Source organism: Sphaerodactylus townsendi, linkage group LG15 (assembly GCF_021028975.2).
Source record: "Sphaerodactylus townsendi isolate TG3544 linkage group LG15, MPM_Stown_v2.3, whole genome shotgun sequence".
Classification (NCBI taxonomy): Eukaryota; Metazoa; Chordata; class Lepidosauria; order Squamata; family Sphaerodactylidae; genus Sphaerodactylus; species Sphaerodactylus townsendi.
In genome coordinates, this window is record NC_059439.1 from 29,114,570 (window position 1) to 29,138,169 (window position 23,600).

General features: G+C 47.6%; 1 protein-coding gene across 5 annotated transcripts; it reads left to right on the forward strand.

The window, feature by feature from the left end:
- The first annotated feature begins 4,598 nt into the window (after positions 1-4,598).
- On the forward strand, positions 4,599-17,973 carry EMP3 (epithelial membrane protein 3). Of its 5 annotated transcripts, XR_007246272.1 has the most exons (6): positions 4,600-4,844; positions 8,339-8,431; positions 11,342-11,444; positions 11,564-11,704; positions 15,274-15,777; positions 15,906-17,973. XR_007246272.1 is itself a non-coding variant. In XM_048518080.1 (5 exons), the coding sequence occupies exons 2-5, from the start codon at positions 8,354-8,356 to the stop codon at positions 15,441-15,443; spliced, it is 492 nt and encodes a 163-aa protein (XP_048374037.1). In that variant the 5' UTR covers positions 4,599-4,844; positions 8,342-8,353; the 3' UTR covers positions 15,444-17,973. The 5 variants fall into 5 exon arrangements, 4 of the variants coding, with proteins under 4 accessions (XP_048374037.1, XP_048374033.1, XP_048374034.1 ...); XM_048518080.1 differs by having other exon boundaries at positions 4,599-4,844; positions 8,342-8,431; positions 15,274-17,973; XM_048518076.1 differs by having other exon boundaries at positions 15,274-17,973.
- Positions 17,974-23,600: the final 5,627 nt, after the last annotated feature.

Consider the following 23,600-nt stretch of genomic DNA (forward strand, 5'->3'; position numbering starts at 1 on the left):
GGAGACGGGGATCGGCGCCCACCCTTCCTTTAAGTTTTGCATGCATGTTTTCTGCAGAAAAACGAGCGGAAACTCTGATTTTTCTGCTCCACTGGGCAAAAGCGTGACCTCCCTCCCTCCCTCCACCCAAACCCTCTGCCTTCCCAAATGCACCAGTCTCGATGCACCCAGATCCCAGTTTTGCAAGTTAGGTTTCTAGCTGCCATAATCCACAGAAGGGAGGGAGGGTTTTGATACTGTTTCACCACTTAGGTTACTAGTCCTCAATATTGCAAGGTGGGGGGGGGGGGGGATCTTCAGAAAAGATAAACATGCCCGCCAGCCTTGGGAACGGAGGGGATAGAACTGCCGCAGTCACAGCTTTGTAGCTCAGTTCTTCCCATGCCTACCCGGCTTCCTGTATCCGTTCAAATCTTTGGCCCCTTCCACACATGCAGAATAATGCACTTTCAATCCACTTTCATGACTGCAAGAGGATTTGCTATTCCACACAGTAAAATCCAGCTGCAAAGTGCATTCAAAGTGGATTGCAAAGTGGAAGGGGCCTCGCGAGTTCCGATTTTGGAGCTGAAGTTTGACGTTACTTTTCTTGCAGGTTCAGACTTTCGATTTGGGCTTTTGTGATGTGGAAAAGACAATAACGCTCGGAAAAGTTGAAGGCAGCAGGAAAAGAGGAACACACAACACGAAATGGATTATCTCTATAAAGGAAGCTACGGCCCTCAGATGGCGAGATCTCAGCAAGACTGTTGCTGATAGGATGTTTTGAAGGACATTGATTCATAGGGTTGCCGTGAGTCAAAAGTGACTTGACGATGCTTCACACACACAAAATGAGGAGTAACGTTTCCAAATATGTCCAAATATCAGCTTTGGGGTCTGAAGTCACACTTCCATTAACATGAGGAGCTGTTTCTGAGTAGGACTTATCCAGCATAAAGCACAACGGGTTGGAAATGCAGTGGCAGACGCCAGAGGACCCAGAAGGGATTATGCTACTTTAGATCACAGGATGGGATCAGATTTATGACAGTTTTGCTGTGTTAAAAAATCCTCCATTAAATTCCGGTGTAGTGGGGGGGAGGGGGGCTGGGCCAGAATCTTTCTCCGGAGTGAGTTAATTATTTACTTTCAGGGACTTTTTTTAATGGGAGGCATTCAAAACTGGTATCATCCACTGGCCCCCTGCAGTGATATAATCCACAGTATCCCATCAGGTTTCTGTCACCTCATTCTGCATGTATATGCTGAGGCTGTTGTTGGAGATCTTTGGGGATTGAAAGTGACTGTTTCGGGCTCATGCTCAGCTTTCATTCCTGCCTTTTAGGCTCCTTTCTCTTTTTAAGTGGATCAATAAATGCTCACATTGAGAAATCAATTAATCCAGCTGTTCTTTATTCTTTCTTTCCCCGGTCCTGTTTAAATCCCACTCTACCCCATATGGCGGCTTTTGCTATCCATTAGGTATACCATGTTCGTTAATGGCTACTGCACTCTCCTTGAGTCCCCCCATGATAAAAAGAGGGTTAGATCTTTTTTTAAAAACCCTCAATTATTGCCCATTCGTTCTTAAACTTTGTACCAAAAGAATGTAGGGGAAAGCACCCTTTCGTACTTCTTGGACTACTTGCAATATGAATAAAACAGCTTGAGGAACAGTTATAAGCCTGTACCATCCGTGTTGTGACCTTGAGTGTGTGGCTCAGGAAGTCTAAACAAATATGTATTACATTTATATTCTTTTCTTCAGCTCCAGGCTGTGCACCTGGAGTTATTTTATTTACATAACATTTTAAAATGCCACAAAATATAACAGTCCATCTGATTACGCACACAAAAATAGCAAAAGAAGAAGAAGAGTTTGGATTTATATCCCCCTTTTCTCTCCTGTAAAAAGACTCAAAGGGGCTTACAATCTCCTTTCCCTTCCCCCCTCACAACAAACACCCTGTGAGGTAGGTGGGGCTGAGAGAGCTCTGAAAAGCTGTGACTAGCCCAAGGTCACCCAGCTGGCGTGTGTGGGAGTGCACCGGCTAATCTGAATTCCCCAAATAAGCCTCCACAGCTCAGACAGCAGAGTGGGGAATCAAACCCAGTTCCTCCAGATTAGAATGCACCTGCTCTTAACCTACTACACCACTGCTGCTCCTCAGGGAATTTTTCACACAGGACGGCCACAGGGCCTTGAAGACTCTCGCATTGTAATGGCACATCATTGTGAATGGTGTCAAAGATGCGGAGAGGGAGGGCTGGTTGCAGTGAGCTAATGGCGAAATACTCTGTACACACTTAGGAGCTTTTTATTATTTCTACAGGTTATGGGTCCCCATTTTTTATATCCGGTTCTGGAAATGCCTCATGGTATTTCTTGACGAAGACTGACCTCTTGCTATTTCATTAGATCCCATTTCCGGTCCATTTGACATCTTTGTTTCCCCAGGGATTCTCCTCTGGAACCCAGAATCTTAATCGAGTGTTATCCAGTACCGGAGGCAGTGCCGTCTACTTTGCCTCAACTAAGAATTTCTTGAAAACAACTTTTAATTTGTGCCGTAACGCTTTCCATGCAAAGACTGAGAGCTTGTTTTTAGAACAGCAACATTTCTGGTTTGTACATTCCTCCCTGCCTGACCCACCCATATGTACCCGCTCGGGATTCCCACTGACTCAGAATGGATCTTTCAAGGTTATTTATCATGCTTGAGTGATCTGAAAGGAGAAAGTGAGGGGGGCTGGGGAGAGAGAACTTGCCTGCTATGACTCTGCACATGGAAAGGGGCTTAAACAGTACAGGAGAGTGCCTTAAAGAATATGCTATTTATTTGAAGAAGCTGTTCTTTGTAAACAGGTAAAACTTTTTTTAAAAAAAAATACCCTATTCTCGTAGTTTCTAGATTCTTGACACTAGCCATTTATAGAGGCTAAAAATACACCCACACTTGGACCGGGTGACAGACTTGTTGATGTTTCCGTATTGATTTTCCATTCATTTCTTTAAAGCCCCACCTGGAAATGTGGCAGCTCCATCTGGTGAAAAAGGTACCAGCGGCAGACCTGCTGTGATCACAGTAATGTGATGACATCACTAAAGAAGAAGAAGAATTGGGTTTGTATCCCCCCCCTTTCTCTCCTGTAAGGAGACTCCTTTCCCTTCCCCCCTGCCCCCCTGTGAGGTAGGTGGGGCTGAGAGAGCTCCAAAGAACTGTGACTAGCCCAAGGTCACCCAGCTGGCATCTGCTGGACTGCACAAGCTAATCTGGTTCACCAGATAAGCCCCCACAGCTCAAGTGGCAGAGCAAGGAATCAAACCCTGTTCTCCAGATTATGGTGCCCCTGCTCTTAATCACTACCCCACACTGGCTCCTGTTCACTAAATGCATAGGATCCTGATTGCAAAGCCTTGCATTTCCCCCCAAATGTTTGCCTGAGCAAGGAAAGGCAGTGCAGTGGAATGGTTAGAATATTGGAGTTGGAAAATCCAAGTTAGAAGCCCCACTCGGCCATGCCACTCACTTAATGCCCTGGTGGGCCAGTCACACTCTTTCAGTCTGTCCTTCCTCGCAGGGTTGTTGTGAAGATGAAGGAAAACAGGGCTACGTAGGCTACCCTGAGTTTTTTGGAGAAACAAGTGATAATTGTGCAACGGACCAATAAACAAAGTCACTAGTTGGGAGGGGCAAAAGATGGCTGCGGCTGAAGACCAGTATTAGTTTGGACTTGGATTTATTCCCTGCCTTTCTCTCCTGCGAGGAGATTCAAGGGGGCTTACAAACTCCTTCCCCTCCTCTCACCACGACAGACACCTTGTGAGGTAGGTGGGGCTGAGAGAGTCCTGAGAGAACTGGGTCACCCAGCAGGAATGGGGGAACAAACCCAGTTCACCAGGTCAGAGTCTGCCATTCGGGGGATCAAACTCGGTTGTCCAGATTAGAGTCCACCTGCCCTTAACCTCTGCATCACGTCGACTCTCTTTGTTTCGTTAAATACGTCAAATGCATATTTTGTATAAAGCGAAGGCGAATAGCACTTTAATCCACGCTCCGTGTGTTGGGTAGAGCCCCACGAAGTCACCGCTGACCCCATAGGGTTCTCAAGACATAAAATACATTACAATACAGATTAAAATAACCACATTACCATAAAACACATGAACAAAATACATCGAAATAAAACACATCCAATACATCAAAAATGAAACACACCGGGCGACACTGTTTCATTCCGCATCCCTAATTCGTCCTAGGGGACTTTTAACCCCCTCCGACTGGAAAGGAGGAACCCAACGGTGGGAAATACACTGAGATGGGACACGGGTTGGTCCTTGAAGTCGGGGCGCCGCTACAGTTTCATGAACTGAACGGAAAATAAAACCCCAGCGTCCTTAATATCAGCGCCTCCAAGAGTTGCACGACAGGCAGAAGTTCAACAGGTTGGTTTTTGGGAAGTGAAATGAAGCTTTTGCCCGCCTGCTGTGGCTTCTTTCTGCCTGGCCCGGGTCGGGACTGGCCGGGATGGAAAGGGGCAACCCCAGAAGAGGCAAGCCGGAAGGAGGGGCGCCACTTGGGGGAAGCAGCGGGCCCCTCCCCGCCCGACCCACCCCCTTCCTGGGCTGCTCCGCTCTGCTCTGCTCTGGGGGGCATCCGGCCAGCCACGCGCTCCCTGGTCCCACCCCGTGGCGCGGGGCCAAGGGCAGGGCTGGCGCAGCGTGGGGCGGGAGGGGACGAGGATGAACTGAATCGGTCGCTTCCCCCCACCCCCCCACCCCAAGAGTCAGAAGAAGAAACTTTCCCACCCGGGGGAACCTCGTCCTCTCCGTCCGCGTGTCCAGGTGCCCAGATCAGGAGGTGGGTGCCAAGCTTTCGGGAGATCTGGGCGGGAGTCCTAAAGGGCATAGGGATGGGAGCGGGGATCCAAAACTTATGGGCACTTTGGGGGAAGGAGGGGGGGGGGTTTCCACCGCGCTGAGACACCCCCACTCCCCTTCCGAGAATGCCGCTTGGGGAAGGAAAAAGAGGACTGGAAATAAAGTTAGTTGGCAAGTTGGTGACAACTAGTTGGCTGGGGCTGTTTGCTGGGAAAGCAGCTGGAGAATTCCCCCCCCCCCATCCCTGCACTAGCCTGCCCCCCCCCCGGCTCTAACCCATTAGACCCCTTTCCATTAGACCCCCCCCCAAGTTTCCATTGGACCCCCCCAAAAAAACTCTTCCCTCTTTGCCCACTCAATTGCCAGACCCCAGGAGTCGCTCCTTCAGTGGTGCTGGGCTCAAATTTCAGGAATGGAGCAGATTTTGCAAAGGAGAAATCTCCACATCTGCACCTTTTAATGACAAGGCGGTGGCGGGTTTGGATGGGAGTAGAGGAGAAACTTCTAGGCATCCGGGCAGGGTGAGAGCTTGGGACCACTAATGGGGTGCCTGTGTTTCCCTCCTGTGGCCCTGGCTCCCTTGTTTTCTCTAGTCTGTGCTTTGCTACTAAACAGGATTCACACGTGGCAGAAAATGGAGGTGGAAAAGCACGTTCTCACTCAGTGCCAGCTGTCTGCAAAAAAGTGATCTGCTGCCTGGATTACTGCAGGCTCCTTAGAGCTTCTAAAGCTGAACTTGAATTTTTGAAAGATCCCATGTGGTCAGCAAGTAAACTAAGGCGCCAGTCCTCAGTGTGCTTGCGGAAAAGTCCTGTCGCCTAAAGCTGCTGTCCAAGGCACACTTTGGGGAGTAACCAATTTTAGGAGTAAACAATTCATTGGAATCGTTGGGGTTTTCTTCTAAGAAACCATACTTTGGATTGCACTCTTTCTGCACTGCTTATGCATTCAACTCAGCGGGCAAACCTCGTTTTGTGCACTCTGGCTTATGATTGTGATGTTCTAAGACTTTGTCCAGAAAAACTGAACTCTTGCAAGAAAGTATGTTGTGGGGTTTCCGGGCTGTTTGGCCGTGTTCCAGTAGCATTTTCTTCTGGGAACGTGGCCATGCAGCCCAGAAGCCCCGCAACATTCCAGTGATTCCAAGCGTGAGAGCCTTCGACAATATGTTGTAGCAGCTGAACTCTTGCACAGCTTATGTTGGTTGCCCACAGGGCCAAATCCACCTAGGACAACATTGCCGAACAACACTTTGGGTGATTTTTGCCGCACTCCTATGACTACCTACCTGGGTTTAAGCCCGGTGGCATAAAAATTGACTCTTTTCTGAGTAAACGGGCATGGGATTGCACTATTTTCGTGAGGCTAGAGTCTTGAATTATTTACTTGCAACTCTTGTTCATATGAGATCTTAAAACAGCAGAGAACCTTTTAAAAAAAATCAAGTGTAAATTTTAGTTCATGTAAACTTTGCTGTTTGGTTTACAGAAATGCAAAGCAAAAAAGCCTGTGTCATTTTGTAACGCTGTAGAGGAAGAGGAATGGAATGAAAACCAACCACAGGGCGGATTATAAAACCCAAAATAGCCGAGAAATAGATCAAGCCACAATACAAGTACTCTGGCTTCTCAGAGCTGGCGTATTTTATGCCACCCTCAAGTCCAGACCCACGATCCCGTCTTTTTGATGATCCTTTTCCATATCATTATCCTAAAATAAAATGGAAGGGCTGTCTTTCTCTTTCTGTCTCTCTCCTGTTTTTGCTTTTGTTTTCTTGGTTTCTCGGGGCGAGGAGCAGCCCGTAGTTGGTCAGAACAAACTGGGAACCAAAAACTCCCGGGTGTTCAGGGAGGAGCAAGGCAGTCTTGTGAGAGGAGAGAGAATAAAACAGCAATATGGCAGAATCAAAAGGACTCTTGGACAGTTTGAGAGAGGCGGCGGCGCTGTGAGCTACAATTCTTAATTTGACCCTTCAGTTAAGCTCAAGTGCCTGCTGTCCAGCACTAAAATTTGGCTGGAAATCCTGGGTTTGCTTCAGACATTTTTTAAAAATGCATAATCTGCAGAGGTTTTGCTTTTTAGAGCCGAAGTAGATGAGATGCCAGGAGATCTGTGATCCTTTTCAAAAACGTGAAAAGCTGCTGTGTGGGGGTGTGTGTGTGTGTGTGTGTGTGTGTGTGTGTGTGAGATTAGCTTGTGCACTCCAACATGTGCCAGCTGGGTGACCTTGGGCTAGTCACAGTTCTTCGGAGCTCTCTCAGCCCCACGCACCTCACAGGGTATTTGTTGCGGGGTGGGGGGGGGAAGGGAAAGGAGACTGTAAACCCCTTTCTTACAGGATAGAAAGGAGGTGGTATAAATCCAAACTCTTCTTCTCCTCCTCCTCTTCTTCTCATGAAAAATCAACCACACAGAACAGATCCCAGTAGGAACCCACAAGAGGTTTCAACTTCTCCCCTCTCCCTGCCAGAGCCTCTAAGATTGAGATTCCAACACGGCTTTAGGTGGTGGTTTTTCTTTCTGCCTTGCCGCTCTGCAATTCCTCTCGCACCACCAGGATTCGCCATTTCACAAGGCATTTGCTGGGGGGCCCCTCAGTAAAACCGACGGGGATGGCAACGTAGTAATACCTCCACCCCTGGCGTGCCTAGAGCTCACATGACTGCAACATCTGGGTCCCATTAGGCAGGCCTGGGACTGCGGGAATGTGAACTGGGTGGGAGCAGCCGGATCCAGGCTTCTGCAGGGTTAATGGGGGAAATATAACGCATCGGAGGAGGGTCTTGTAACTCCGGATGTCCAGGGACGATTCGGAACAAAATCCGATAAGGTTGGAGTAATAAGGGCGCAACTGAGAACAGTTCAGTTTGTGTTTGGGAACTAGGATTTCTAGGTTTTCAAGGAGGCAAATGGGGACCAGCAGGTTAGAAATGGGTCAGGGTTCCCAGATTTTATTTAAATGGAATGGTGGATTGTGGCAGGAAGAACAAGGTACTGGGGTTTTGGATCCCTCTATGGCAGGGGCGTACTGCCCAGGGGGACATATGGGGCCAAATGTCCTTGGGCTGCGGCCATTTAGTCACGTGGAGGCGGGAAATCACCCCCACACCCCTCCTACCCCCCCCCCGGGTCCCCCAACTTTGAGATGACCTGGTGCAAAAAAAGTTGTTTGGTTGTGGTGGGGGAGGGCGGCTGCCCATGGCGGAGTGAGGGCAGAAAACTCAGATTTTGCAATGGGCTACATTTTCCCTAGATACGCCTCTGCTCTATGGAGTGGGGCATGCTTTGCACAGCCAGGCATAGAGCTGGAAGCCCACAGCAGAGTTGCCCCATTGTTTCGAGCAGAAACGGGCAGAACTCTTGGAGACATCACAATCAGATTTGGCCAACCTACGCCCTGAAATGAAGGGGCGTCTTAATTGCATCTCCTTTGCAAGGCGTTCCTTTAATTCTGCTTCTGCTTCTCCCAAACAGTAGCCGGCAGCCAGGATGAGCTTCCTCCTGTTTGCAGTCACTGCCCTCCACGTCCTCATCCTCATCCTCCTCTTCGTCGCCACGTTGGACAAGGTGAGCGAGCCCGCGACACGGCTCTTGTCTTGCTGGGTTTAATCCTAGCAAATAAGAAATCAAGCGCCGCGAGCCGAATCTGAGCCCCAGTCGCTTTCTCCGGGTTCCACCGGAGTTTAATCAAGGTGAAGTGGAAATTGTACTCGCGGCTTCACTCTTAAGGACGAGAAGCAATCGATCGCCGTCCGTATATCCTAGGTATTTTATTGTGTTACTTGCGCTTTCTAGATAGGCCAGTGGCCACTGCTGGTTTTTCCTCCGGAGGGATCTTTCCTTCATGCCAGAGAACTGTAACATCATTATGAGGCTAACTGTCTTTGATTATTTCGGCCTCCGAACATTTATCCGGAGAACAAGGGTTTGAGAATCTTGACGGTCTCTGTCCTTCCCCCCGGGAAATGTGAAATACCTTCCTGTGCAAATCCCAGCTTAAAACCTGATGAATTATCGGCCTGTCATCCCGTCCAGAATCAGTTCTCGGGCCTTGAATGTTTTGCACTGGTCCCTACAGCTAAAATCAAACAACCCACGGGGATTTTCGAAATGTTGATCTGGCAGCTCCCTCCACCCCTCCAGCCCTGGTACACGGTCTTTCCTCTCCTCAGCTTAAGAAAGGTGTTTTGTTTTTGGATCGTTGCTGCTGTTCTTAAATTGACAACAGTCCCAGAGGTTGCGTCTGAGCCTGTGCTGGGGGCGGATGCCCAATTTATTCTGCCGCGGTGCCTGTGTATACATCCCCGCCTTCATTAAGCCCTGACAAGTATTTCCCTCAGAGCTGACAGCTTGCCGAAAATAAAAATGGAATGGTGTGCCCATTAACATAAGTTATGTGTTGTTCTGTGAGGAAGGATTCTGTTTCTGCTTCGCAGACATCTTCTTTGCTTTTTTCTTTGTTGCGGGGAAAGGAGGGGAGGAGTTCATATTTCGGACTTGAGGCCTTGCCTGGATGCCAACCAAAACCGAGAACTAAATTGCCGATCCATCTATATCTGAACGGCTTGATATTTCGGCTGTGTGGCTGAGCTGCTTCACCCTCCTCTTGCCACTGGCCAGTACTTTTCACCCCTCCCCTAATTTATCCCCATGTAGGGTTGCCAACTCTGGTTTGGGAAATTCCTGGAAATTTGGGAATGCTGCCAGTGGAGACTGGGCTACGTTTTCCCTCGATACACCTCTGCTCTATGGAGTGGGGCATGCTTTGCACAGCCAGGCATAGAGCTGGAAGCCCAGAGCAGAGTTGCTCCATTGTTTAGAGCAGAAACGGGCAGAACTCTTGGAGACATCACAATCAGATTTGGCCAGCCTACGCCCTGAAATTAAGGGGCGTCTTAATTGCATCTCCTTTGCAAGGCGTTGTAAGGGATTGGGACCATCCCCCAAAGCTGTCCATTTCTCCAGGTGAACTGATCTCTGGAGATCAGTTGTAATTCCAGGAGATGGTCTCGCCGGGAGATCAGTTGTAATTCCAGGAGATCTCCAGGGTCCCCCTGACGGTTGGCAATCCGAACTCTGCTACAGACCCAATCTTGCTGCTAAATAATGAGTGGAAAGCCCTCCGATTGTGGTGTGTGCTACTTTCAAATTAGCTCTAGGGTAGCCATCCATAGAATCATAGAAGAGTTGGACCATCAAGTCCAACCCTTTGCAATGCAGGAACACACAATCAAAGCACTCCTGGCAGATGGCCATCCGGCCTCTCTTTAAAAACCTCCAAAGAAGGAGACTCCACCACACTCCGAGGTAGTGCATTCCACTGTCGAACAGCCCTGACAGTCAGGAAGTTTTTCTTGATGCTTAGGTGGAATCTCTTTTCCTTCCCCTTGAACCCATGACTCCTGGTCCTAGTCTCTGGAGCAGAAGAAAGCAAGCTTTCTCCCTCACCAGCAACACGACATCCCTTCAAATATCTAAACATGGCGATCATGTCACCTCTTAACCTTCTCTTCACCAAACTCAACATCCCCAGCTCCCTCCGTCTCTCCTCGTAGGGCACGGATTCCAGACCTTTTACCATGTTTGTTGTCCTCCTCTGGACCCTCTTGACGACCACAAAGAGAGAAAGGGAGAACATTAGAGCCCTCGAAAAAGAGAACAGGAGAGTCACAAGTTTGCATATCATTCATATTATTCATAGATGCTAACTTAAAACTGTTGCTATCGCTTTAAATAATAAAGTGCCCCCACTATAGTGCTGGCTTGGCCTAGGACAGCAGGCAGCGTTTAGCTCCTCGGGTGACAGTTTGTCATTAAAATGCTTACAAAACATTTCTTCGGGGGAATAAAAAAAAAACTTCACCCAGTTTCATTGGGCTGAATCAGATCTCTGATGTTTCAAGAGGACTGAAAATGAGGACCTCGGGCCGCAGGAGCAACAGGAACCATGATATCAGTCTTGCAAATAAATCCGCCAAAGTTGCTGACTCGTACAGACTTTTATTAGCTTGCTTGTCCATGTATACGCTGTTAGTCATTTCTGCCTCGCCACCCCACCCTGGTAAAAAAACCCAACACTTTAAGAAAGATGGCCCATCTACCGAGATCCTGTACTTCCCTGAATGCTAAGAAGAGAAATTAGCCTGGCTTAAATTCTGATTTCAGAATCGCCCTTTAGCCAGAGTGGTGTAGTGGTTAAGAGCTGGTGGATTCTAATCTGGAGAACCGGGTTTGATTCCCCACTCCTCCACCTGAGCGGCAGAGGCTTATCTGGTGAACCAAATGTGTTTCCGCACTCCTGCATTCCTGCTGGGTGATCTTGGGCTAGTCACAGTTCTTTGGACCTCTTTCAGCCCCACCTGCCTCACCAGGTGTCTGTTGTGAGGAGAGGAAGGGAAAGGAGGTTGTAATTGTCAGTCCAAACTCTTCTTCTTCTTCTAATTTTCTTTTGCTCTTTTCCTCCCTCCCTGTCTCCAGTCTTGGTGGGTTTTGCCTGATGACAACACAGTTAATATCTGGTATGACTGCATATACGATAACAGCACTAACGCCTGGATCTGCCAATCAGTGTCTAAAAGTGGTAAGTACCTGAAAGGACTACAGATCTTATAGATCTCTGCGTTGTCACCTGTGCTCCGGAAAGGTGGCATCCACACAGTCTCTTACATCTTTCTCCCACCTACCCCATCTGTCCTCCAGATTGGCTCTATGCGGTCCAGGCCTTCATGGTGTTAAGTCTTCTGTTCTCCAGCGCCGCCTTCATCATCTTCATGTGCCAGCTCTATACCATGAAGAGGGGAAGCCTGTTTTATGCCACTGGAATCTTCCAGATACTTGCAGGTAAGAGAGGTTTTTTTTTTTAAATGTATATCCCCCCTTTCTCTCCTGTGTGGAGACTCAAAGGGGTTTACAATCTCCTTTCCCTCCCTCCCCTCACAACAAACACCCTGTGAGGTGGGTGGGGCTGAGAGAGCTCCGAAGAACTGTGACTAGCCCAAGGTCACCCAGCCGGCTTGTGTTAGAGTGCACAGACTAATCTGAATTACCAGATAAGTGGCAGAGCGGGGAACCAAACCCAGTTGTCCAGATTAGAGTGCACCAACTCTTAACCACCACTGCTTCATGAGAGTATGAACCTGGTGTTTCACTACCTAAGGCCCAGTTTAATTAGCTCAAAATGCATATACAGTTGCACAGGGAGAGAGAGGGAGTTCTTCCGGGCCAATAATTCACAGACAAAAAAGGGACATCTTATAAAACATCCCTGTTTTCACACTGGGAACATTTTTGTGAGCCCTTCACCTTTACGAGTTATTGCAGGCAGTTTGCTGCCTGCTGTGTGCTGTATTAATTCGGCAATAACCTGCCCTTCACGAATTTAGAAGCTAGGAGTGCAATTATTCTTTTGGTTAAAGAAACAGTAGGGGAACATAATTGTCTTGCAATATGTTATCAGTGGTTCGAAGTGCACCCCAAGCAGCGTGCGAAATAGCAAACTGTTGCTGCGTGGCAACTTAGTATTTATGAATGTGCGTTTTCCTCCGTGTGAGCTACAGTCTTAATCCATCCAGAGATTGAACTTCTCAAAACTCAAAGAGCCGAACCCAGAAAAAAACAACCATTTTATCATCTGACATCAACAAAATTTTAACAAGGCCAATGGGCAGACTACACCCTTTGTAAGTTTACAAGTTAATAGATCTGAAATTTGGAGCTTGTGAAGATTCGTACTTTACATGAAATAAAGAAGAGGAGGGGAACTGGTGGCACGTGGTGTGGTAGCAGTGCCACGGAAATTTGAACTTTTCCACCCGCGTGGCTGACATAGTGGATATGCTGCAGCCTTTCGTAAAACATCACAGCAAAGATGGGGGAATTCTGGGAGTTGCATGGAACCATCACAATCAGTGGTGGGATCCAAAAATTTTAGTAACAGGTTCCCATGGTGGTGGGATTCAAACTGTGGCGTAGTGCCAATGGGGCTGGGCGGGGCACGATGGGGGCGTGGCCGGGCATTCTGGGGCGAGGCTATGGCAAGGATGCAGCCGCTGCACCGGTCCTTGGATGGGAAACGAATGCACGCAGGCGCAGGCTGCCACGCACGCCGTTGCACCTCCTGCTAGACTGCTTCAAGTTCTACGCGCTACTGCTGAGAGGAGGGGCGTAACTAAGGCAAAAATCACGTGGCAAAATCACCCATTAGCAACCCCCTCTCGGCACACACAAATAATTAGTAACCTATTCTCGGGAACCTGTGAGAACCTGCTGGATCCCACCCCTGATCACAATGCTTTGGGATAGGCAGGAAAAAGACTTCCCAACAGCCTCTCTGCTTGGGCAAAGAACCCATTTACAAGAACAAGATTCCAGTCCAGTAGCGCCTTGAAGATCAACAAGATTTCCAGGGGATCAACGTCAGAGAGTCAAAGCTTCCTTTTGTCAGACACTTTGGAAATCTTGTTCTGCTGGGCTCAAATCTTGCCGTTCGGCTGCAGACCAGCCATTTGCCTGAAATTAACCCGTGCATCCATAACCCTGGTTTTATAAAAACCTGAAATGTAGTTGATATATATTTTATATCCTGGCTTCTGCAAAGGAATGCATATTGCAAATCCCCAAGTGGGTGCCTGTTTAGGCTGCTCAGAAACCACCAGCAAAAGATAATGGGATTCAGACCCCTTGAGCCAGGGGTCCCCAAACTTTTTAAACAGGGGGCCAGTTCACTGTCCCTCAGACTGTTGGAGGGCCAGACTAAAAAAAACTATGAACAAATTCCTATCCACAAATGATTGTAAAATGTTTGATTTCACCTTTCAGCCTTTCTGTCATGGTCTATTTTTAGAACAGTGACCAAAGTTTGTCAAGTACAGGGTGGGCTCCAAATATTGTTGGAGAGGCTGTGGAATACCTTCCCCTGTAAAAAAAAAAAAAGCAGAACTTTCCCAATGAAGCATTCCATCTAACCCAGGATTAGGTATCTTCCTGGGTTCTTTCCTCCCTAGCAGCCAGCGAGCGATTCGCCAGCCTGGCTGATGCCAATGGGAGTGAGGCGGAACAGAAAGCTTGAGAGCAACACATGGAGTAGCTGAGAGGGAAGGGCGGAGCAGGCGTTGCCACATGTAAGGTTTCCAACTCTGGGTCAGAAAATTCATGGAGATTTGGGGGTGCCATCATGTAATTGCAATCAACAGCCGTTGGGGCCGGTTCCTCCTCTCCCTCGAGCCCCCACTGCACATGAATGGAGCCATTGCCGCCATGCCTGGTGGGCCGGATAAATGCCTTCAGGGGGCCACATTTGGCCCCCGGGCCGTAGTTTGGGGACCCCTGCCTTAAGCTCTGGCAGAATAATGTACTTCCAATGGGCCCAAAAGATATCCGGCTGGCCTTCACGAGGGCCAGGGCTTCTACGGCCCTGGCCCCTACCTGGTGGAATCAACTCCCTAGGGCAGGGGTCTGCAACCTGCGGCTCTCCAGACGTTCACAGACTACAAATCCCATCAGCCCCTGCCAGCATGGCCAACAGCTGGAGAGCCGCAGGTTGCAGACTCTGCTGGGAGATCAGGGCTTTTATAAAGTTTTTGCAGCACCTGGAAGACAGAGCTATACCGCCAGGCATTTAAGAACATAAGAACTAGCCTGCTGGATCAGACCAGAGTCCATCTAGTCCAGCACTCTGCTACTTGCAGTGGCCCACCAGGTGCCTTTGGGAGCTCACGTGCAGGATGTGAAAGCAATGGTCTTCTGCTGCTGCTGCTCCCGAGCACCTGGTCTGCTAAGGTATTTGCAATCTGAGATCAAGGAGGATCAAGATTGGTAGCCATAGATCGACTTCTCCTCCATAAATCTGTCCAAGCCCTTTTTAAAGCTGTCCAGGTTAGTGGCCATCACCACCTCCTGTGGCAGCATATTCCAAACACCAATCACACGTTGTGTGAAGAAGTGTTTCCTTTTATTAGTCCTTTTATTAGTCCTAATTCTTCCCCCCAGCATTTTCAATGAATGCCCCCTGGTTCTAGTATTGGCCGGCCGGGTTGACTGCTGTATTTGATTCCCATATTACCATCTTGGCCTCCTGTGGGTACAGAAAGGGGTGGGTCTTTGCCATCTGTTCCTGCCATTGCTGCTGATTTTACTGTATTCTTGTTATGGTTGTTTTTATTATTTTATTGTTCACCGCCCTAAGCCCTGCGGGGGAAGGCGGGATACAAATTGAAATAAAAATGCACTTCGAAGCTGGATTTTTACGGTGCGGAATAGCGAAATCCACTTGCAAACCATTGTGAAAGTGGATTGAGAGTGCATTATTCTGCGTGTGTGGAAAGGGCTTTAGGTAGTGCGCTAAAGCTCCATCAGGTAGAAAGATAAGGCTGCTTCCCCCATGCTAATATTCTCTCTGGGTCTCTTCCCAGCTATCTCTGTGTTTATAGCTGCTGTGATCTACACAACCCGTGTGGACGAGTTCCAGAAAGAGCGACAACAAGGTGGCTCCTTCGGCTACTGTTTCGTGCTAGCATGGCTTTCCTTACCTTTGGCTCTTATCAGCGGATTCATATACATCCACCTCCGGAAAAAGGAGTAGCAGGCACCTAGAAGGTCCCTCCGTTGGTCCAGAAAGGGAGCTTGTTCTCCCGGGAACGTTGCTATGTCTTAACTTTTTGCTGTTATATTACCAAAACATACATGATGCCTGGCTTGATCCATGAGGATGACAGTACCGTCAATAAGTCACCTCCAGTTTGTGTGTTCTTGTTGCACCTTACAGTTCAAAGGTACGCGTGATCTTGCACGGCACATCACCTCGGCCTCTGAGATACTAGTCATATACTAATACTTTTTTTTTTTTTTTGCGGGCAAAATGATATGTCCTGAGACTGTTGAATATGCTAATTCAAGAGACATGCCTTAAACCAGGGGTTTCCAACTCTGGCACTTCAGATGTTCATGGACTACAATTGCCATCAGTCCCTACTGGCATGGCCAATTGGCCATGCCAGCAGGGGCTGATGGCAATTGTAGTCCATGAACATCTGAAGCGCCAGAGTTGGACACCCCTGCCTTAAAACATTCCTAGTTAGCCCATTTTGTAAGTTAGTTTTGTAGTGAAAAGTGGTTGCTTCTGGAAAAAAATTACCATTTCAATTTCATTCATTCAATTTCATTCATTCAATTTCATTCATTCAATTTATACTTCCATTGTGAGGAATTGTAGATTTCCCTCTTCCCCTTCTTCAATAAGCAAGGTGGTCAACATTCTCCTGCACCATATCAGTTTTCTTTGTTACAAGATGGGCAGCCCTATCCAATGAGCCCGGGGCCCAATTGTAGCCCCTCCAACCCCAAGGAGCCTTCCTGGTGACATGGGGAGGCTTAAAATGCCAAAAAGCCCCCCTGCTGTCAGGAAGCCCCCCCCCCCCCCAGTTGGGCTGAACAGACTTACACCATCTTTTGGTGGCGTAAATCTGCAGTCCGGGCTGCTGCGCAATAGGGCCAATAGCTGGGAGGGAGCTGACTAATGTCAGTGCTTCCCTTGGACCACCCCCTCAGGGACGCAGAGATGTGGGCACAGTGTCCCTCGCCTCATGCCATTGGCAGGGATGGCAGCGGTCACTGTATGCCAGTGGATTCACCCCTCCACAGGGACAGGTGTCCTGGGCCCCTTCCGCACACACAAAATAATGCATTTTCAAACCACTTTCGCAACTGTTTGCAAGTGGATTTTGCTATTCCGCACAGCTTCAAAGAGCACTGAAAGCAGTTTGAAGGTGCATTATTCTGCATGTGCGGAATGACCCCTGGAGAGGGAAAATCCACCAGCAATCCCACCAGCGGATTTAGCCCCCTTCCCCCTTTGGATGGGGCTGTTAAACCGTGTGAGAGGATAGGTTTATTTACAAAATACTTTTGTATCTTCCGTTGGCGAAACGCAGATCAAAACCCAAGTGTGCAAAAATGTCTAGCTTAAAAAAACACACCCTGCATTTCCAAATGGAGCGTTGAATCAGAAACATCTTCAGTTCTGTACATGACTCAAGATATTTCAGCCTCTTGGAAACTAAAATATCAAGTGCGAAAAAGATGACAGATTCCAGTTGGAACTCATGGAACCTTTTGTAAGAGTGAAACTTTCAGAAATAAGAATATTATACATGCAGGGGTGCGTGGGTTTTTTTAAATTCAGAAAACAGTTAACGAACTATCATTTGTTGTTCCCTAATTTCCACATAAAATTCTGCAGAATCCAGGGGGTATGAAAGCAGAACAGATAGAGGGCTGTCCCGAGTGGCATCCACACAAGACTTTTATCCCACCCATAGGTTTCAGGCCTGCAACACACACAGTAGTGTCATTACAAGCACTTTTAAAGCATTTGAGGTGTCCCTCTCTTTTGAAGTAGCAGCCTTAAAAAAATGTGGAGTGTGAATGTGAAAACCACCATCTACGAATACTATAGGTCTCTCTTCATCGATATGCTTCGTTTGACTGCCCCTCCTTGCTCCGTCGTCATTCAGCAGCAAACAGATTGTGTGTCTGGATTGTATGTGAAGTGACACGTCCTGGTGTATTCAACAAACAGCTATTTGCTATTAAAAACTCCCAACATGCAGCTACCATAATTACTCTCTCCTCTCCCCATAAGCAGTAGCCGTTTTCAAAGCAATAGCTTACCTTCCCACCAGTGGTGGGATTCAAGTAATTTAACAACCTGTTCTGGCGGTGGGATTCAAATAATTTAATAACTGGTTGTTTACAAGCACCATTTTAACAACTGGATCTGCTGAAGTGGTGCAAACCTGCTGAATCCCACCACTGCCAAGTTTGACGAGTTTATGGATATTCCAAAAAGGTGGTATAAGATGGGAAATGAAACTAAGATCTGTCCCACTTCTAAAACTGGGAGGTGTGTCTATAAGTGAATCCTTCCCCATTGTAATTGTGTCTGCAAATACAATGTGCCTTAACAAACGTGTTGTGGATCTCACTTACAAGTTTCAAAAATAAGCGTCCTTCCTTCCATGACATTTCTATAGCAGTATTATAATATGTTGATTTCTCCAAAGTCTACTTTTACCTTTTATATGCATTTGAAGAATTAAAAATAATAAAGCATATTTCAATGGAGTCAGCCTTTCATTTGTACTTTAAAGCATGCTGTTTTAACTCTCCAATTTTTTATTAGTCCATCTTTCTCACAAAGGCTCAAGGAGGATCACACAATAAAGCCAGTGTGGACACATTATGCGAATGAAAGTCAAGTACAGGCACTGACTGAAGTGAAGAACAGAAAGTTACTGAAAGCCCAGCAAACCAAACAGGAGTACAGAAAAAAAATGAGATTAAAACAAGGACAGAAAGCTGGTGTTAAACAAGAGCCACAACCAGAGGTGGGATCCAGCAGGTTCTCACAGGTTCCCGAGAGTAGGTTACTAATTATTTGTGTGTGCCGAGAGGGGGTTACTAATTGGTGATTTTGCCACGTGATTTTTGCCTTAGTTACGCCCCTCCTCTCAGCAGTAGCGCGCAGAACTTGAAGCAGTCTAGCAGGAGGTGCACCGGCGTGCGTGGCAGCCTGCGCCTGCGTGCATTCATTTCCCGCCCAAGGACCGGCGCAGCGGCTGCGTCCTTGCCACAGCCCCGCCCAGGAATGCCCCCCCCCTGGAATGCCCAGCCACGCCCCCGTCGTGCCCCGCCCAGCCCCATTGGCGCTACGCCACAGTTTGAATCCCACCACCATGGGAACCTGTTACTAAAATTTTTGGATCCCACCACTACAGAATATAATTTTTTAAAAAATAAATCTTCAGTTTGATGGGCAGAGATTCATTCGGGAAGGCACACAAAACTCAGCCTTTCTGATAGACCCCAAAAGTAGTACATCGCAGGCAAAAAAGATTATACATAATAAATCCATGCCCATCGGAGTCCTTCAAACGGAGACTTTCTGGCTCCTGTTTTTTTCACACTTCATCCCAGAGTCATTCCCTTATCTCTTATGTGGAATGTGGCAGTTTTGCATCTTGTCCTAGTTTCGCATTAGATACTTGTCTCGCAGACTATGCAACTGGTCAGTCTGCCCTATAACAAGGTATCAAAGGGGTACTTGAAACTGCCGGTGAAAACGTTATCGGGCTTTTTGAAACTATCCTCTCTTTATTTCCCCAAATGTAAAAGAGCAGACCTCTCAAATATTTTTCGTTCTCAGCTAGTTGACCTTCCTTCGTATTTGATAAGCGTTGTTTATGTTGGGGAGCAGAGGAACCGGTCTTACTTGCCAAATACTTTTATCCTGTTATTTTTCACACACACCCTTTCACCAGTGGTGGGATCCAAAATTTTTAGTAACAGGTTTCCTCGCCAGCCCCCCCTCAGCAAAGGGGGCAGAGGCGTGCCTAGGCAAACCTGAGCCCTGGGCAAAACCTGAGTTGGATGCCCCCCCCCCCCATGGGCAGCCACCCCACCACGACCCCCAAATTTTTTTTTGCACCAGATCATTTCTAAATCATCATCATCATTATAGAAAATGCCCCAACTCACAAATCTGAGCACAGCAATGGTGAACACACACAGGTTCTTTGATAGAGACTGGTGAGATACAAGGTACGAAAGGCTGAGAATCAATGAATTGCAGTACCTGAAAGGGATTAACCCAGTTCAGGGAGTTACATTATTAGTCACAATTGCTATATGGAACCTTCATGTTCAAAGGCAGGATGCCTCTCGGGGAGGCAAGGGCATGGAGATGGAAAAGCGGACCCAATTAGTAACCCCCTCTCGGCACACACAAATAATTAGGAACCCACTCTCGGGAACTGGTGAGAACCTGCTGGATCCCACCTCTGCCTTTCACCCGTAAGCCTGCCTTGCTAATTTATCCATATGACTTAGACTGGGACAGAAAAACATTTCTTTAAACTACATTTTCTTATATTCCACATCTTCCTTATTTATTATTTTAATAAAATGTACTTTTTCCATGCCCCAGCTATACTGGCACAACAAAGCATTGCATGGCCAATTTCTGGAGAAAATCTAAGACGAGGTGGACAATGAAAAGACCTGGCTGTGGTTAATATCTGGAGCTCTGAAAAAGAAAACTGAATCTTTGGTTTTAGCCGCTCAAGAGCTGGCGATTAGGACACGTAGGATCAAGGCCAGAATCGAAAAATCTTCAGATGACGCAAAGTACGGATTATGCAAGGAAGCCAACGGATTGTAGATCATGTACTCAGCTGCGGCAAAAAAGACCACCCAGACTGAGTACACACAGAGGCACAACTCAGCGGCCAAGATGATCCACAGGAATTTATGCAAGAATGACAACATCAGGACAGTTAAAAACTGGTGGGGACATCGTCCAGAGAAAGCCTTGGAAAATGAGAAACTCAAGAACTTGTGGGACTTTCAAATGCTACTAGTTAGGGAAGCAAGCAGAGGGGACTTCCTAGGAGGAGAAAATTAGACCTGAGATTTATCAGTCTAAGGACAGACAAGAAGGGACACAAAAGGATAGAAGGGTCTCTACCCTCACAGCCCTAACTAGCTGACCCCTTTCCCACCACCTGCTTGGTCTTCCTCTCAGTTCCTTTGCATGCTGGACGTTGTTGCTTCCAACCAGTAGCGTAGCGCCAAGGGGACACGGGGGGCACGCACCGGGTGCACGCCCCTGTGGGGGCGTGGCAAGGGCATGGTGTTCCGGGGCCGGGGCATGGCAGGGGTGCAGTTTCCCCTTGCTCTGCCCCTGCTTCCAACAGTTTGGCCAAGTTTCTAGTCCTTAAGGGGGTTGTGTGGAGGCACTTTGAAACAGCCCAGACAGTGGCAGAACAACCTCCCATGAGGCTTGTGATGTATTCTGGATTCTACACTCTGCCTCACTGCTTTTTGATGCGAAAGACAGATGTGTGCGACCCGATTTACAAAGCAGGAAGGGATTGATACAGAACAATCTCAGAGCTTCAGCCTGTCTGTAATCAGGTTTCTTGCCTCAGGCCTTTACTTTTCTGTTCCCCTGTGGGCTGGGATTTGTTGTTTTCCAACAGAATGGAGGTACCAAAGATTTCTGTCGCACAGCATAATTGGGGTGGTGGGTAAAGAAGGATTGGAGTTTAGGTGCAGCTAAGAGGGGTAGTGGTTAAGTGCTTGCACTGCCACTCACACGGTCAGGAGTTCAAGCCCCCTGTGGGTCAGATATCCTGGCAGCTGGCTCATGGTCAACTCAGCCATCCATCCATTCCTTGGTCAGTAAATGAGTACCTAACTCATAGCTAGGGGGTAAAGAATAGCCGGGGAAAGCAATGGCAAACGACCCCACAAAAGAGGCTTGCCTATAAAATCACTGCTCGCAGTGGTACCCCAGGGTTGAACACGACCGAAGGGGAAACTTTACTTTAAGAGTGGGAGTCGAAGAAATCTCAGGCTGGTGAAGATGCCCAGATGGAGGAAAGGAGAGAGCAGAAGCAATCAGCTGCAAACTATTGCAACAGATAAAAGGTGAAAGCAGATCGATTTTGACTGCTGGTAGATGTCAGTTGTTTGTCTCGGGCATGTTCCAACATCGACGTGGTCAAGCCTGTAAGGATTTCTTTTCATTTGCAACATGAAACACAAATCCAGCAACACTCTAGGGACTAGTAAAACTTATTCCAGCATGAGTTCATCTGAGTCACAGCTGCCTTCTTCAGAGGCATGGGGTGTACACCCATAAGGCTGATTCATGTACATTAAGGGCTACAAATAATTTTTAAAAGGCAGGTGGAGGAGAGGTGCTGAGAAGGCCGGTTCAAAACAACATGCAGCCAAGATGTGGTCAGGAAACGATGCAGCCATTTTGAGCGCTACATACGCAACCCTCGCCCAGTCTTAATTTCTGAGAACGGAGGGCTTTAGGGTCCACTTGACAGTGGCTGTAAACATCTGGCTCTCCTAGGAGTTATAGCTGTAGGCAAGAACTCAGACCTATAGTTCCCAAGTGTTACCGTACCACCTTGGCATAGCGGGGGGGGGGGGGATGCCCTGATGGAGGGACGAGTTGGGAGAATAAGGAAAGCTGTGAGTTCGATCCCAACAGAAGTCAGTTTCAGGTGGCCAGCTCAAAGCTGACTCAGCCTTCCATCCTCATCCTCATCCAAGGTCGGAAAAATGAGTAGCTAGCTTGCTGGGGGTAAAGTGTAGACAACTGGGGAAGGCAATGGTAAACCACCCTGTATATGCAGGCTGCATAATAAACCCTGTGATATGACATCATCCCATGGGTCAGTAATGACCCTTTTTCCCTTTACAATACTGGTAGCATCCAGGACAGAGAAGTAACAGGAGAAATGGAGGCATGCATCATTCATTCATTCATTCATTCATTCATTCATTCATTCATTCATTCATTCATTCATTCATTCATTCATTCATCTTCATATACCGCCCACCCCCGAAGGGCTCTGGGCAATGTACAACATTAAAATAACCTAGTAAAATTCCATACAAAAATAAAACTAACAAAATTAAATCGTACTGAACATTAATAGCTAATGCAGAAGGCGAACAGTATTATAATCCATGGGGCTGGTCTGGATGGTACAGCCATGCATTACAATATACAGAAGTACGGTAGTGGATATTGTGGAATGCTCCCTCCCCCAAATTAATCGTATATTTCCATGGGCAGGGAAAGAAGTGCTCGTCTCCGTCTGCTATACCTACTACAACTGATGGACAGTCTTGAGTGACTCTTAGGCAAAGTTAGTTTCCAGGTCCAGCCTGACAAAACTATTGTGAAGAACAAGAGAATAACAAGATCTGTTCTCTGTGAAGATATTTTAACATGTCTATTCTGTCAGATTCTGAAACACAAAGAACAGGGAGACGAAGAACGGGCGGCGGATCTAAGTGCGTGACTAACTTGGCCATTTTATGTTGATTGTGAGATTTCTGAAGAGGTTTTTGAAGAGCTCACTTAAGAGATTTTGCAGAGAAGAAGAGCTGGCGCCCTAATCAAAGTATAGAGAGTCACGTTTGTGGAGTATGTTTGGACGGGCGAAGGAGTCCATTTTCACATATTTATCTGAGTAGCTGACGGCAAAGTAATGTCTAACAGCACAGCTTGGCTAAACCAGAAGTTACTATTTGCGCCGGTTTTCTGTGCCCTCCTGTTTCAAAAGGGTGGTGCAGGGGACCAGTTTTTCTCCCCTGTTCCCCCCTTATTTTTCAATACACCGAGGCCTGCCATTTTGCTACTCCAATAGAAGGGAAATCCTAAACTGTCTGGGTTTTGAAGTCCTCTGCACAATTCTCCAACATGGAAAAAAGGCCCCAGAAAATGGCCCTTGCACGGTAGGCCGACTGCCAGCATGGCGCAACACTTAGGGTGTTGACCTATGACCTATTCCCATTCGACCATGAAACGCACTGGGTCATCATCCCCACAGGGGTCTGCAACCTGCGGCTCTCCGGATGTTCATGGACTACAAATCCCATCAGCCCCTGCCAGCATGACCATTTGGAGAGCCACAGGTTGCAGACCCCTGGGCCTGTTTACAAGGTTGTTCAAATGTTACAATAAGAAAACTGCATTCCAACTTCCACAAAAATGCGGATGCTGTTGCATTCCTGCTGTCCCTTCACGGAGGTGCGCGAAAGACTCCTGTTTGTGACCTTACTCAGCTGATTTAGTTTCTTCAGTTATAATTCTGGTACCCAATGTTTACCTCAAGCCATTTGGCAGAAATTTTCATTTCAGGCATTCTTCCAA